The sequence below is a fragment of the Penicillium expansum genome, assembly GCF_000769745.1.
Source record: "Penicillium expansum strain MD-8 chromosome Unknown contig271, whole genome shotgun sequence".
In the NCBI taxonomy this organism is placed as follows: domain Eukaryota; kingdom Fungi; phylum Ascomycota; class Eurotiomycetes; order Eurotiales; family Aspergillaceae; genus Penicillium; species Penicillium expansum.
In genome coordinates this window covers 2,793-17,586 of record NW_015971203.1, presented here as the reverse complement: position 1 = coordinate 17,586, position 14,794 = coordinate 2,793, and the positions used below count along the sequence as shown (strand labels likewise).

Sequence of the window (14,794 nt, the reverse complement as noted above, 5' to 3'; positions counted from 1 at the left end):
AGCTCGTAAAAAAATACCTTGATGTCTAAAAGGCTAAAATTAAAAAGTGACATCGTGATAGAAAAATGCCATGAGCACCAGACATTCTGCACTAAAGCAAAAATAAGCATCCATCGACTCGATCAGTATCTATTACACTTTTTTGTATCACGGGTTATACATAGAAAAGTCGCTTGCACAAAGTATGCTTTTTTTTACCTCCTTCACATACGTCTAAAAAGACCACATAAAAAACATCACACCGCAAACGCGGCTGATCTAGAACAGCAAAATAGCAAAAATATACAACATACAACAGTGAGGATTCGCTGGTGGTCACCCACCCAACTACTAACTCACCGGCGTGTGGCTTAAGTACGGCTGAGCGGACGGGAAGCCCTGTTTTCCACACCCTATGGTCGTATGTGTCAGGTCATGCGTAGGACAAAACTATCAAGTGTGAAATATTTGATAGTGAGATAAAGGGCAGAGCAATATAGTTAAGTAAGGATTGTTTACCCATCTGACCTCCCTGACCTAGCAAGTTTCGAGAATGCCATACTAGCAACTGCCTTCCAGTCTCCTGCTTAGGTTATTTTACATCCATTTTTTGGAACACAAGGTTCGTAGAATTTAGCAATGTGACATTCTGTCCTCCCATGTCCAAAGATCGCAACCCTCTGTTCCATACTTTGTAGTAGAATAATCTAAATACATGTTTTTATAATTGATTTGATCCCATCATTCGACGCCATAATCTCGAGGGAAATATTTGACTATTGAAATACCATTCGTGGAAGTGTCTTATTACAATGCACCATTGGGCATGCATCGGGGGTACTCAGTGCTTTTATAACTCTTTACATTCCTTTAAATACTCCCAAATCTCTTGATGTATAATGTGTCTAGTCCTGCATCCAGCCCTCTAGAATTGTACCCATCATTTCACCCTTAAGCAATCTCTCATATACCATGCTTACCAAGCTTCCAATACTCCTTTTGCCCTTTGTGGGAAGGCCCTGCTGGGCGTTATACAGCGGATCGTCTTGGAGGCCACAGTTCATCGGGATGTTCAACTTCGAGCGCACCCATGTATAGATTTGTGCAGTCCCCCTGCCAAGCTGTGTGGTAACCTCCTCAGGGGAAATAGTCGGACCGGGATAAAACATTTCCTCTGCTGTGCTGGACACAACACCCCGAAAATGCTTCTTGAAGGCAATGATTGTTGAAACTGAGCAATCCGGGTTGTTAGTGGCCACAAATACGTTGACCGACAACATAACGGCATCAACTACAGACAAGACACGGTCTTTCCAAGTATTGGAGTTTGCGCGGTACCAGCTCGACTGGACAATGGGGAGGAGTGACGCGGATAGTGTCTCAATCTGCGAACCCTTCAATCCGAGTCCATACAAAGCTCCGCTTGCGGTGGAGTCCTCCATCTTGGTGCGGAGTTTCAAAAGGAATCGTTCATGGTTTGCCCGGATCTCGACACCCTGGCATGAGACATAGATATGACAGGCACTCATATGTGCCAATAGATCTGCAGCCTCCAGAGTGCGTCGAGCTGAAATCAGCGCCAGAGAGTTGATACCCTGATTATGCATCTCGGCTGACATGACATGAGCAGAGACTGGATGTGCCAGGGCTGCCAACTCAGACATGTATGCTGACATGTTGATGTCAATTCCCTTCATAGTGAAGTTCTCTTGTGCGGTGGCATTAAGGTTAGCCTCGAGTCCATTATTTGTAGCAGGGTTGATCATCTCAGTGACCTGGGACCAAAGCATTCGTCCTATCATCTGAATCGCCAAACGAGCCTTATCCATAGCCGACGTGACGGCAGCTGCTTGAAAATTTCCACCGGAGTACACTTTTCCGCTAGAACCATCGTCTTGCTTGCTTGTGTCCACCAGGGGGTTATCTGATGTGGAGTTGAGCTCCACTTCCAGCTGATGTTGCGCTAACAGAAGGTCTTCAACATAAGGTCCAATCCATTGAGGCGCTGTTCGTGTCGAATATCGATCTTGGCAGAGTCCGTCGCCCGATGCCTTTTGTGACTCCAAGCCAACAACAAACTTGGAGCCCTTCAGGAAGCGCCGGATATTGCTTGTCACCTCAATCTGGCCAGCGTGGGGTCGAGTGGCATGAATAAAGGGATGAGCCCACTCTACATTTCCGGCTAAACACTCGGAAGCGAAAGCCGTCAACATTTGAGACAACAGCGCAAGCTGCTGCGTGTCATACAATGCCAAGCTTGCCAACGCCACGGAAGGAGCAGTTCCATTGATTAGCCCAAGTCCCTCCTTCGGGCCGAGTCCTGACGGGAAAAGCCCGCTCAGCTCCAAGGCCTCAGACGAAGGCATCACTATGGCTTGTGCGCCCTTGCCCATCTGGACAAAGACATCTGGGTTGCCCATGATTGCTCCAGCAATATAAGCCATAGGCATAAGATCTCCAGATGCAGAAATGGTACCCCTAATTGGAATTAGGGGAGTAATGCCGTTGTGCAGTAGGTCAATCAGGCTCTTGAGCACGCACTTTCGGATGGCACTGTGACCCCTGAGATTCTGATTCGCTCGAGCAACGATGGTGGCTCGAACCCAGGGAAGAGGCATGACGTGGGATGATTCCCTCTCTGAGTTACTACCTGGATCCTTGTCAGCGGCAGTGATGATTCCGCTTTGGATAAATTGGAGCAGATGAGTCTGTAGGTCGATGAGTTCGTTGGTTCTTGTGTCAGCACTGCCACCAAAACCAGTGTTGACGCCGTAGATCACACATTTACGAGAAATGACATCGGCTAGAGTGTCGACGGAGGTCTCAAGCCGCTTGGCGAGCAGCTCGTCCGTGCTAATAGTGGGCTTAACTCCATGACGAGCGACGGCCACGATGGAAGCAATGTCGAGGTTCTTGCCGTTGAGAACAATGTTTTGCTTCTTGTTCCTCAAATCACGCACGAGTCCTAAGAGTTGAAGTGTTGCGCTCATATGGGCCGATTGCCCGTGTCTTGTCACGGTCATGATAATTTAAAGATAGCAAAGCAGATAATGCCTTAGGTCTGGGTGTTGTGCTATTGTCTGCTCGATACTAATGATTCAAACGAGAATAGGAAATTTCGATAGCGCAATGCAAAAGAAGAAGGAAAAGAGAAAGATATATATAGGTAGTGTATTCGCTACCTATTGTACGGATCAAAAACAAAATTATTGATAGTGGCAACTGAATATGCAAAGAGCCTGACCTTGTCAGCTTCCCCCCGAGTGAAAATATATCTGTTGTGAATCTATTATACTTGCATGAATTGTACTACGAGAAATGCCAACTACTGCACACCTTTAGTCCTTTTTAGGTATAGCGCACCTTAACATTTTGGGCATGTAATTAAACACGGTATGATATTACACATAAGACACGTGATAACGTTAACTTAGGGGTTTATCTCTAAAATTTAGGGGGTATATTATATCACGTGTTTGAATTTACCATACTATACCGTAACTAACTTCATAAAGATGCATTAGGCCTAAATGGGTTAGAGGTGTGCAGTTAGTCAAATTCTTGTACTATGAGTGCTGTATTTGAACTTTAACTGGGTACTCAACTGATCGGCACTACAGGCGTGGGACGAAGTGTGCCACCTGGGATTCTGGCCCTATTGGTTATTACTCCTGAAAACGATTATGTACCTACGTACGATCTACCTGATGTCATAGTTGAGTGCCGGGGTGCCTGGACCCCGGGAATGAACCCTACCTATTTAGGCAATTATCTATGATATCTAGGTCCGCGGGTCCACCGGTGTGTAATCGTACTACCACGAGCCCTACTACTTTAGGTCTTGGATGGCTTGAGAATTGACCCTAGGAAAAGCAGTATGTCAATCTTGACCAAGACTACCCAAATTTCCGCGTGGCGACTTCGCCGCCTGTATCAGTACCCCAAACTGGCCGAATCCCTGCTTAGCTGGAACACGTACATTGAAAACCTTAAACCAGTATAGGCACTAATCTACGGAGTATGTAAAACACATCCATCCAGATTAATTGTATTGCCGAATTTAGCTGAAATAGGCGCATACCTTTTTGATCAAGATCGCTAATCAAGATCTATCAAAAATTAAAAGAGTCCAATGAAGACGACAAGGCTGTGAGGATAATACAACATATAACATCAGTATTCAATGTTAAATATGCGCGAAGCTGGAATTGTCGATTATTCTTTAGGTTTTGCTTCGTTAATTAAAACCCGCGCCTGCCGATGAGTGGTCTCTCAGAAACTTGAAAATAAGACAACCTGAATAAGCCCATATTTGGTGGGGCGATGTAAGGGGTAAATATTTACTTTAACTAGTATAACTATACTATGAAATGATGAAATTGAAAATTGCACGGATATTATTCTTAATTCCTCTTCAATATAACTAATGGCGTATGGATTCCTAAAGAGTGCAGCTACTCTCTCTATAAGGTCATTTAATCCGATAAAAGGTACACGGACATATTCATTTCCTAAATATACTGTCTTTTAGCTTGCTTAAAAACTTGACGTATTGGGAAAAATAGAAATGACTGTGATAGGAGAGGTCTGTTGAGAGGGGATGTTTAACTTCATGGTTATTTAAAAGATGATATTGTCGCAGAAGCTAGGATGTAAACTATGTACTGATATTGACATTTAACATGGTGATTTCTGATGATTGTTAGCTATCTCTCTCTAGATAAGCTAAGCCCACCTACGTATTCCATGTATTTAAGCAACGACAATTCTTCATCGCTGGTTATTTCAAGGCTTTATCCCCAGAAGTGTTCAATCTGGAGGCCTATCCTATTATAGCCACTTGTACGGAGTAAAGCGACACAAGCGAAGAAAAACAAAAACAAAAAAAAACATACAACAGTGAGGATTCGCTGGCTTAAGTACGGCTGAGCGGACGGGAAGCCCTGTTTTCCACACCCTATGGTCGTATGTAGTTGGTAATGTGTGAAAGAAGATTATAGAGCACAAATCATGGCAGAGAAGCCAGGTGATAATTAAATGAATCTACTTTTCAATAACATTCCAACCATGAGATGTAGAATACTGGGCTTAGTACGGTTAAGCGGACGGGAAGCCCTGTTTTCTCCACGCTGTGATAGATTGTAGCAAGGGGTATTGCATCGAGATGAGCTAAAAACCCCACGCTTATGCTGAATAGAATAGAAAAACGCGCTGCTCGATTACAAAATTTTCATAATGAAAGAACAGAATGATGGTGTTCTTGATTGGGAAGATTAAAAGACAAACATTACACCCAAGTAAAAATCCAAATGTTTAATATAACCAGGGCCCTAATGGTAGTCAACACGAGGTTAATTCAGAGAGTGAGTCAATACGACGTGGAAAATAAAGTCTCACCTTTAATGAAGGTATTCTCCTGTTCGAGATGAGTTGGAACCTGTAGTGCCCGCGCATGAATGACATTCATTGCCTGTATGGCGTCGTCAGCCTTGACAACTAACCTATTAATAGCACGTAGAGCAATGTTAGCTGTGGCTGGAGAATAGATAACTATAAGGTGGATTAAAAAGCACGCACGAAATATTTATCTCACTTGCTCCCTGACTTATTAGGTAAATATTGATTTTTGCTGATGCGAGAGCCTCGAAGATCTCGTCTTGATTTTGATTCTTGTGAGTTGACTGCTTTCTTGAGATTATTTAAGCTATGGTAGACAAGACTTACTTGCAGTTCCGACCATATTGCGCATTTGCTGGCCAATAACAGAAACGATGTTCATGTTTTCCAATATCGAAACCTGTTTTCAACAATGAGCCAAGATCGATTTCCTGTAGGGAGCAGGAAGGAACGCTACTTACACATCCAAATTTCTGCAAATTCAGTACTAGTCTATTGCGGTTGAAAATGCCATTCGATGCCTGTATCGCAAGGCTGACGTTTCGCTCACTTGTGGTGACCAAATCCGGAAGAAGGCCAGTCCGTTCAAGCTCTAAAAAGACAGAAGCCAAGAACCCCTGCGTCTTTATGGCCCGGCTACCTGTAACGTTGACGAGAATGAGGCCTTCTTTGCTGGTGATAGCGGTTGGGCATCGTCTGCTCCGAGACTGCCCATGGTATCCGTTGGAAAGCATAAAACCCACATCTGTCGACTTCCCCTGCACTGTCTTCGTTGGCTGGTGGTCTGCCTCTGGACCGGATGGATAGATAACGGTCCCCGACCCGCAGGGATTCAGTACGTTTTTTAATTGTAAGACAATCTCCGACTCGTATAGCTGTTGCATGGTTAGAGGATGGATCACCTGTGAGAATAGATGGTCTGGGGTTAGAACTCATGTTATGAGCTAGTTTAAGTGTTGGACATCTTACCTCACTACCAAAAAAGGTCAGTTCTGAAACCTCTTCCGCAGTAACAGTCGTCAGCACTCGTGCTGATGGCACTTTTGAGGGATCCGCAGTAAATATTCCGTCGACTTCCTTCCAAATCTGGTATTCTGCGGCAGCCAGACCTGCCGCACACATTGCACCACAGAGGTCAGAATACCCCCGACCAACACACTGGAGGAGTGAATTAGGCATGACACCAAAAAAGCCTAGATCCGGGTGACACAGTCAGTTGGAAATGTACTACTTATATGCATTAGTTGGGGGAGTCCTCATACCAGTGATGATAGGCACCGCATCTGTAGATCTGGATACCATTGACGCAATCCTCTGCCCGAGTCTATGATAGAATCGTACTCCGAGGCGTTCAAATTCAGCTGTTTGATTTGGCAGAGATCCACCAAACTCTTCTGCAACAATGTTGTCGAGGTTGATGACTCGAGCAGGAATGCCTCCCTATTACTAAAAATTAATAAATATAATTTCAATCTTAGATGACGCATGTACTTTGATGCTTAGTGTAGCCGCCACGGTTCTACACGCTAATTTCTCTCCTAGCGCGAGCACCTTATCTTTGGAGCGCGGCGACAGATCTCCCACGATCTGGAGTGCACAGGAAACAATCAGCACGAAGTACAAAGACTAGTGAGATGACCATTCCTGTTTCAAAAATAGACATACCTGTGCCGCAAGAAGAAATTTACGAACTTCTTCGCAGTCGCTGACCATATTTACTATGCTCTCACTTAGCAGCAAGTCATTTGTGTCACTGGAATAGGCCCGGAGTGTCTGCAATTTATCCAGATGGGCATCGCGAACTTTATCAATCATCGCATTTATATGGCTGATTGATTCCACGCCGACTACCTCTGCATATCGAAGACACTCGAGTAGCAAACTTGTCGTGCCGTTGGCCTTGGTGGTGCCGGATAATGCGGAGCAGATGACGGCGACATTGTAGTTTTCAAGATAGGCAGGAATAATCGCCCCACAAACCTTGTCCAGAAGTTTTCCAAGGCTGGTGCCACCGTATTTCTGGACAATCCACTCCTTTGGGGCAGGATGAATGGTCATTTTGGTTCGGCGAAGGCCACTGTTTAGTCGTTATTGGGAGATGGTGAGGTCTTCAAATTATCAGATAACCTATATCACTTGAAGGACAACAAGAAAAGAACAAGATCCAGCTGAGGAAGGCTTCTTATCAAGAATTTGAACCTTATGTTCACCCTTCTAAGTTCTAAGATATGGAAAACATGAAGTGATTTCTTTTTTATGAATTCCAAATCCCATACCCCGTACTCCTTCTAGATTATGTTGTTTGCTACTCTTATCTGCATCGTTTTTGCCATCCCCGAACTGCAGAGGCCGAAGCCCGATCGGTCTTTGAACTAGGGGGTCACTAGGTAAAGCGGACAATCGGCCTCTGGGCCAGGTTATCAATGATGGAAAACAATAAGCGTACATTGTTTTGATAATCTCAAGTGCTGGTAGTCCTCATGGGATGATAGGTCCGATGTGTCTGATATGCTGATACGAGCGAGCAATGCTACACATATGCAAAGGACTTGTTCCAACATCAAGCCTCTTTGTCCCCAAAATAAGGAACGTAACGAATTTAAATTGACCGACAAAATTGCACAATTTTGGACCGGCCAACTTAATACAATATCCGATCAACATGTGCAAATCCACTCTCTCTGGAAATTCAGCGCGGCCATTAGAGGTCACGTACAACCTCAGCAAGTCCTTTGCTAATCCAACACCAATGTGAGTTGTCTAGAATTGCCATAAAAGCCTCCCAAGAACCATTGACAATTATATAAAAGTTCGGTGCTAGGCCTCGCGATAAGTGTATCGACTTTGGGTTGCGATCTCATGGGATGGAGAGGAGCTGGTGGTAATGGCGCTGCGTCGACGTAAGTTTATCTCATTACACTGGTCCTCTCTTGTTACCATTGTTGTTTGAAGATCTGACCAATTCTTGGGTGCAGGGGTGCTTATTTTTTCATGGGTGGGCTGCTCATGATGCTGGGTGGGTTTCTTGAATTTATTTTGGGAAATACATTCCCATTCATTTTGTTCTGCGGCTACGGTAAGTGAAAATGTGTGAATTTATGCTCATGAATAAATGGCAAACTTATCGTTTCGGCGTGAGCAGGTGGGTGGTGGTATTCCTACGGTGCGACGCTTCAGCCCTTCTTTGGAGCGTACGGGGCCTACTCGCCCGATGCTTCGGACCCCTCAAAGGGACTTGAAGTGGCTGGATTTAATGCTACTTTTGGTGAGCATCGTCCCTGATTTTCTTTCCACGCCTTTTTCATCAAGTGGGAAGGGCGGCCAATAGTGAGTGTTGTTGCTGATGAGGATTTCTAGCATTTCTACTCTTGTTCATGGGCATTTTCTCTCTCATTTGTTTCTTGGGCTCATTGAAAGTACATATTGCGCTTGCTATAGTGGAGCTCAGTCTCACCATATCCTTTGCGCTCCTGTCAGGTGCCTTTTGGGAGCTTGCCCTGGGAAACGCCAGTGTTGCCTCGAATCTTCAAACGGTAAGCAGAGAGACTTATGGTCCATTGACCGACCAAATTTAAGCTTGATCTAATTTCTTTATTATTAATATTAGGCTGGCGGTGCTTTTCTGTTTGTCGCGGGCATTGCAGCATGGTATATCCTCCTCGCGATCACCCTAAGCTCAGTGGGATTCCCATTTACATTCCCCTTGGGTGACCTCGGCGGCTTCCTCACAAAGAAAGAAAGACTCGACTCTGACGCTTCGGCCTGATTGAATCTGTTTTCGGAACAGATGATGTGAGATCATACCGGAGAGGATGGTCCAAAAGTACCGGTGCCAATGACACTGACTACGATAGGAAGAACGATTTGAAATTCGATTTGAAATTCAAGAGGCTTTTTTAGTTTAGTGTGCGAATAACAATTTAAACCCATAGTATGAATATCATGGGATAGTAGTCTCAGGCTTCGGAACCGCGATTTGACTCTAGGGTTCTGAGAACCTGTCAGGTTCGGCTCTCAGATTCTTTCGGGTTCCGCAAACATTGTAAATATTGGAAATATTGTGAGGTACATATTTTGTGAGGTTCTTTCTCAGTTTTATTCTGTATTTTGAGTAATTCGCTTACAGCTTTGATGAAAGGTCGGTACTATTAAGCAATAAGATTTCATCTTCTTTATCATTATCTAGCTCACCAGTAACCTTAGATTTTAGGTTTGCAAGAAAAGAAAATTCACGTTGATGATCTTTCTAGAAGATGGGGGATTGCTTAGGCAAATATCTGGATAGGCTTTTGTGCAGCACGTAAAGTACGTGTATCAAATATGAGACATTGACCAAGTAACTATTAGGTGATACATGAGATGAAATAGCCTGTTGCTTCCAAGGTACCCACCCCGTAAGCCCGTCATAAAGGCTCGTCAGGGGCTAACATGATAAGTGAAAGAGGATCATTTGATTCGGGATATTCACAATGGTAAATGATGGGATCAAGACAACAGAGAAACAGAGAAAGCCTGGAAGAGACCTATAGAATTCCAAACCCCTTATAAATTTACGAAAGAATATTCACGGCAATGAAACTTCTTTTCGCCCTCTCTAGATTATTTAGAGGTATCCCTTGATTGCAGCAATTTCAGCATTCAAGATAGATGAACCGGCAGCACCAATTACTGTATTGTGTGATAGGCATGCGAAACGAATATCAAAGTGGCCGCCCTGAGCACCATTTCGGACTCGGCCCACGCTAACTGCGTAGCCGTTAGATAAGTTGCGGTCCAGTCTCGGCTGTGGTCTATCAGGCTCATCGAAGACTATGATTGTCTGTTCTGGAGCCGAGTGAGCATTTAATTTCTGGGCCTCAGATCGGTACTCTTGTAACGCCTTCTTCACTTGTATAGCAGTTGGTGGTGGTCGGTTCTTGAAGCGTAGCGATACAAATGCCAGATGGCCGTCCGTAACCCCAACCCGGGTGCAAGTGGCACCAACCCGGAGACCGCTTTGCTCTTGGAAGGCGCTGGCATCATCATTTATGGAACCAAGGATCTTCTGCGCCTCGTTCTCGAGCTTATCTTCCTCGCCGCTAATAAATGGGACAACATTATCCACAATATCCATAGAAGGGACACCGGGGTAACCAGCCCCCGAGATAGCCTGTTCGGTGAAGACTTCGATTTCGTCAACAAGGCCATACTTAGATTGCAGAGCGGCGAACGGGATGACAATTCCAATCACCGCACAGTTTGAGTTGCACACTAAGAAGCCCTTTTTCAAACCGAACTCCTTGCGCTGGTGCGGGATTATGTCCAAGTGTGACGGATTAACGGTTGGAACCACAAGTGGAACAAGTGGATGCCTGCGGTAGTTTTTTGCGTTCGAGAAAATCGGAATTTCAGCCTTCACAAATTCCATCTCTGGGTAGTAATTAGCGAATGAACACCTGGTGGATTGTAGGCCTTTAAGAAAAAAAACAAAGTTCAAGAATAAACAAAAAGGGAACGCGTACCGATGTCCCCGGCAATGTCGCTGTCTAAACCGGAGAATACCAGGTCACAATCGCTGAAATCTGTAGCTCTGCAGTCTTGGACGATGAGTTCGCCCAGTCCCTTCGACATGGGGGTCGCTTGCTTCCATCTAACTGCATCTTTGTACTTCTTGCCAGAGGAGCGAGATGAAGCTCCGACTTTGTGGAGCACGAGGAACGGGTGATTCGCGAGGAGCAGAATGAATCGTTGGCCCACAGAACCTGTTGCACCAAGAACACCTTGTATAATTAGCGATGGGTCAATACGTGATTCTTCAAAAGTTTCAACCTACCACACTTCCTTTTTGCAATTGGAGGTGACATAGCGAATCCCTATGATTCCTTGTATAGTAAAGATACTCAAATGTCGAGTGAAGGCGCTAGGTAATGTAAGCGCAGAATCAGGCGACAAGGAACGATATTCGAATATTACTGTTAAATTAGAGCAACTGGACCAGCGTTCGTATCGAAAAGTCGTACGCCAAATCTGTTCTCATACGCTGAGAGTTTTTTCCTGTGCTGATATATAGCGTTTTTGCGCTTGGTTTAGTCGATTGGCCCAAGTTATATCTCAAACTTGGAATGGTGAATGGTGGAACCTTAGAACAAACCTTATGTTATCGCTTTACCCACTAGCCCACTATCTCCGCAACCTACTTATCTCCACAACTCACTGTCTCCGCGGCTTAGAGATCGTCAAACACCATGTCACTGATAAGCGAGAGCCGGGATTTGGCAATCCCGCGAATCCCGGGATCCCTCAGAAGAAGGATAACACCCTCCCCCGACTGAACCCACAATAGCTACGGGGTACTCTTCTCTATATTGAAACAACAAGTGTCAGACCCGCTCCTTGAAGCCCGATGGACAAACGAACTTCCGAGAACCTGGAACGGAGGGATGTTGGAAAAAGACCAATTACGCGACCGGTCAAATTGGCCTGCCTCGCTTGGTATGTTTGTACCCTTAGGTGTCAGCCGGTATGGAGTATTGTTAGGAGGCTGACTTCCCGGTGAAGTAGACGCTCACGGACACGATGCGACGGCAAAGAAGTATGCACAAATGTACGTCTCCCTAAATTAGCACATAATTTTCATAACTAATCAATTCCCAGTGCCTAAGAAAGGGCCAAGAATGTGCGTATATCCCCAGTAGACGCGGAGGCGCTCGAACGGGCAGCCAGTACACGCAAAGGGGTATACAGAAGAACTGTGAGGGAAAACAGACTCGACCACGTAAGTATCCTGAACGGAAGAAGATATGTGCGGCTAATAGATTTCATAGTCATAGTCGAACAATACGTTGAACCAGGAGCCGGACTTCGAAAACTTGAGGATAATGTCCAGGATAGCGATTTTATTTTTGATAGCATCTTTCAACTTGGGGAAGATGCTATCATGTCTGACTTTCAACCATCTCGGCCTATGTCACCAATAGTGCGGGCGTACCAAAGTGACCGTGACATGTAAGTTTACGCGATCGTGTGCTGGCCATATGTCCGACAAAGATTTAATATTTTCTATTAGACTAGATGCATACTATATCTACATTCATCCATACTTCCCAATACTTCCTCCTCCAGAATTAACACCAACGGATCGTCCCATTGTCATTTCTGAAGATGAACAATATTTGAACGATGCTGATTACGAGCCTTCTTCGTCTCTCAGTCTCAGCATTTCAGCGATACTATCGCTAATTCCCTATCCAAACAACGGTGATCCCCTTAGCGCAGATGCTGTTGTATTTCGCCGGAAGCATGCGGAATGTCTGGCTCAGTCAGCGCTGGAAAGCGTCAACATCGAAACTGAATTACCGGCGTCCTCGACATCGCCTGCGCAGGGCCTTTCCGATGCTCCGGATGCATATTTGCGCACCCCCTTTCACCCACATGTTCCGGTCGATTTGGAGAGTGTCATAGCCCTTTCTATATTGAGCGTTTATGAATACGCACAACGAGGGAACATCAGAAGAATGCGTCAGCGAGCCGGACAGGCCCTCATGGCAGCCATGGATATGTCCCTGCATAGTGAACCGGAGAAATCAGATGAATATACAGAATCCCGACGCCGAGCTTGGTGGATGACAGTAAGTTCCCAAACTCGGGATAAATCTCGCGGCTAACACCGAACAACAGTACATCTGTGTATGTCAGGGATCGATTGTCAGCGTCACTGTAGGTCGCCAGCTCTCTCTATGCCTCTCTCTTCTATTTCTGGTCGCAGCTAATTAAATATGACCAAGGAACCAACGATATCTATGGAAGATGCGAGGTTTACTACCCAATATCCCACGATTCGTGCAGATTTGAATGTAGGCATCACTCCGACCGATTTTCCTTCTTTAGCCGAATCTTACCGACGCTCTGAATATCAGACATGGCCCTTCTTTATCGATACCCAACGAGCTATCATGTCCGCAACCATGGCCGTGATTGAATTAGACAAGGCTCTAAAGACTGGGATAGGTCTACAGTCCAAATTGGAACGTAACCGCGAGCTTGACAATGAGATAAAGTTGCTAGCTACGAAGGCCGACGAATATCTTCCGCAACATCCGGGTACGAGCTTGCTCGATTTAGAAGAGTCCGTAGTTGCAGACTGCTTGAAATTGATCGGACGTATCAAGGTGAATAGGTTGGTCGACACTAGCTTTCCTCTTGAGGGGTTGGAAGGCATCTTTGCTGATATAACGCTTTAGCGTAAGGATCAAATTACATCGATACAGCGCCTTTTTCGACCTCCTATTATTCTCGCAAAAGTACTGCGATCTAATGCTATCGCCCTAGAATAAAGAGGGTTCAGAACTAGTGAAATCTCTGGTATGCTTGTGCTCTCTGTTAACCGCCTCTACCTTGTCCGTCGGCTTACCCCCGGAAGGTATGCGCTTACTGCGCCGTATATTAAATATATTGTTGTCACTATTATTAGATAAAAGCTAAGCTATTAGGGGACTTCTCGAGCTTGGTAACCAGGAGTCTGCTAAGATTTGTCTTAAATCTGTATTGAATATCGCCCGGTGCTTTGAACGGCTCCTGTATCTAACCCCCTTTGACTATATTGATGTGTCTAGCCCTTTAGTATTTAAAAATTTAATAATTAGAATGACTCTGCCTCGTACCATGCCTTCTTTTGTATGTTGTGTAATATAGAGTAGTTATTCGATGCTGATGATCCGCTATAGAGCAGAAATTATATACCTAAAGTATTCGATAGCTAGTCTGATGATCGAATAACTATATATCTAGCTGTAACAGGGCCTATAATCTGTTGTTGGGGCTCTCGAGAACTATTCTATCGCCTTCGAAGTACTTGTGGGTATGAGAGGTATATAAAATAACTTATAATCTTGTGGATAGGAATCTTATTGGTTGGGGTTTTAGATTAAATAAAAATGATGACCTAGTCTTCTAATTCGATGATTGAGGGATAAAAGGTAATAATTAGTGAAGTCGGGGGTAGTATGAATAGAGTTTTATATAAATGAGGTACGAAATGGAGTAGGAGATACTCGGAGTTTATGGAAGTAGAGTAATATTCTTGTTTATAAGATTTATATACTATCTTTTAATAATGATTATAGCCTTAGGAAATTAATTTAATCTGGATTTATATTCTGTTGTCTTTCTTACTCTATATATCTGTGTTTATCCTATTTTTTTTTTCTCTCTTTCCTAATTTGTATCTTAGCGCTAAAGCTATATTTAGATTATTAGTAAGTAGGTATATATAAGGTCCCTTATTACCCCGGAGTTTGCTTGTTAAAACTGTTAGGTAGATGTAGTGGGAAAATAGCCGAAGAATGTGAAATAAATATTCTTCTAGTATTTAATTCTATATTTAATAAGAGAAATACCTAAAACTGTTATTAGGAATAAATGGGGTTCTTTCCTAAACGGC

General features: G+C 44.3%; 5 protein-coding genes across 5 annotated transcripts; 2 read left to right on the top strand and 3 right to left on the bottom strand.

Annotated features, from left to right (window-relative positions):
- Window positions 1-884: 884 nt before the first annotated feature.
- PEX2_080720 (aromatic amino acid ammonia-lyase) lies at window positions 885-2,969 on the bottom strand (the record flags this gene model as incomplete). The annotated part of the gene is made up of 1 exon (XM_016745342.1): window positions 885-2,969. The coding sequence occupies one exon, from the start codon at window positions 2,967-2,969 to the stop codon at window positions 885-887; it is 2,085 nt and encodes a 694-aa protein (XP_016602101.1).
- A 2,378-nt stretch (window positions 2,970-5,347) lies between these two features.
- PEX2_080710 (Aspartate kinase, monofunctional class) lies at window positions 5,348-7,434 on the bottom strand (the record flags this gene model as incomplete). The annotated part of the gene is made up of 6 exons (XM_016745341.1): window positions 5,348-5,475; window positions 5,704-5,776; window positions 5,838-6,278; window positions 6,346-6,569; window positions 6,639-6,816; window positions 7,042-7,434. The coding sequence occupies 6 exons, from the start codon at window positions 7,432-7,434 to the stop codon at window positions 5,348-5,350; spliced, it is 1,437 nt and encodes a 478-aa protein (XP_016602100.1).
- A 604-nt stretch (window positions 7,435-8,038) lies between these two features.
- On the top strand, window positions 8,039-9,142 carry PEX2_080700 (GPR1/FUN34/yaaH; the record flags this gene model as incomplete). Its single annotated transcript, XM_016745340.1, has 6 exons — window positions 8,039-8,127; window positions 8,187-8,276; window positions 8,352-8,452; window positions 8,519-8,641; window positions 8,815-8,909; window positions 8,984-9,142. 6 exons carry the CDS (start codon window positions 8,039-8,041, stop codon window positions 9,140-9,142), a joined length of 657 nt encoding a protein of 218 aa, XP_016602099.1.
- Window positions 9,143-9,979: 837 nt separating this feature from the next.
- Window positions 9,980-11,219, bottom strand: PEX2_080690 (aspartate-semialdehyde dehydrogenase family protein; the record flags this gene model as incomplete). Its single annotated transcript, XM_016745339.1, has 3 exons — window positions 9,980-10,785; window positions 10,878-11,135; window positions 11,189-11,219. The coding sequence occupies 3 exons, from the start codon at window positions 11,217-11,219 to the stop codon at window positions 9,980-9,982; spliced, it is 1,095 nt and encodes a 364-aa protein (XP_016602098.1).
- A 539-nt stretch (window positions 11,220-11,758) lies between these two features.
- Window positions 11,759-13,595, top strand: PEX2_080680 (uncharacterized protein; the record flags this gene model as incomplete). The annotated part of the gene is made up of 7 exons (XM_016745338.1): window positions 11,759-11,847; window positions 11,914-11,959; window positions 12,010-12,130; window positions 12,186-12,360; window positions 12,422-12,983; window positions 13,033-13,071; window positions 13,140-13,595. 7 exons carry the CDS (start codon window positions 11,759-11,761, stop codon window positions 13,593-13,595), a joined length of 1,488 nt encoding a protein of 495 aa, XP_016602097.1.
- Window positions 13,596-14,794: the final 1,199 nt, after the last annotated feature.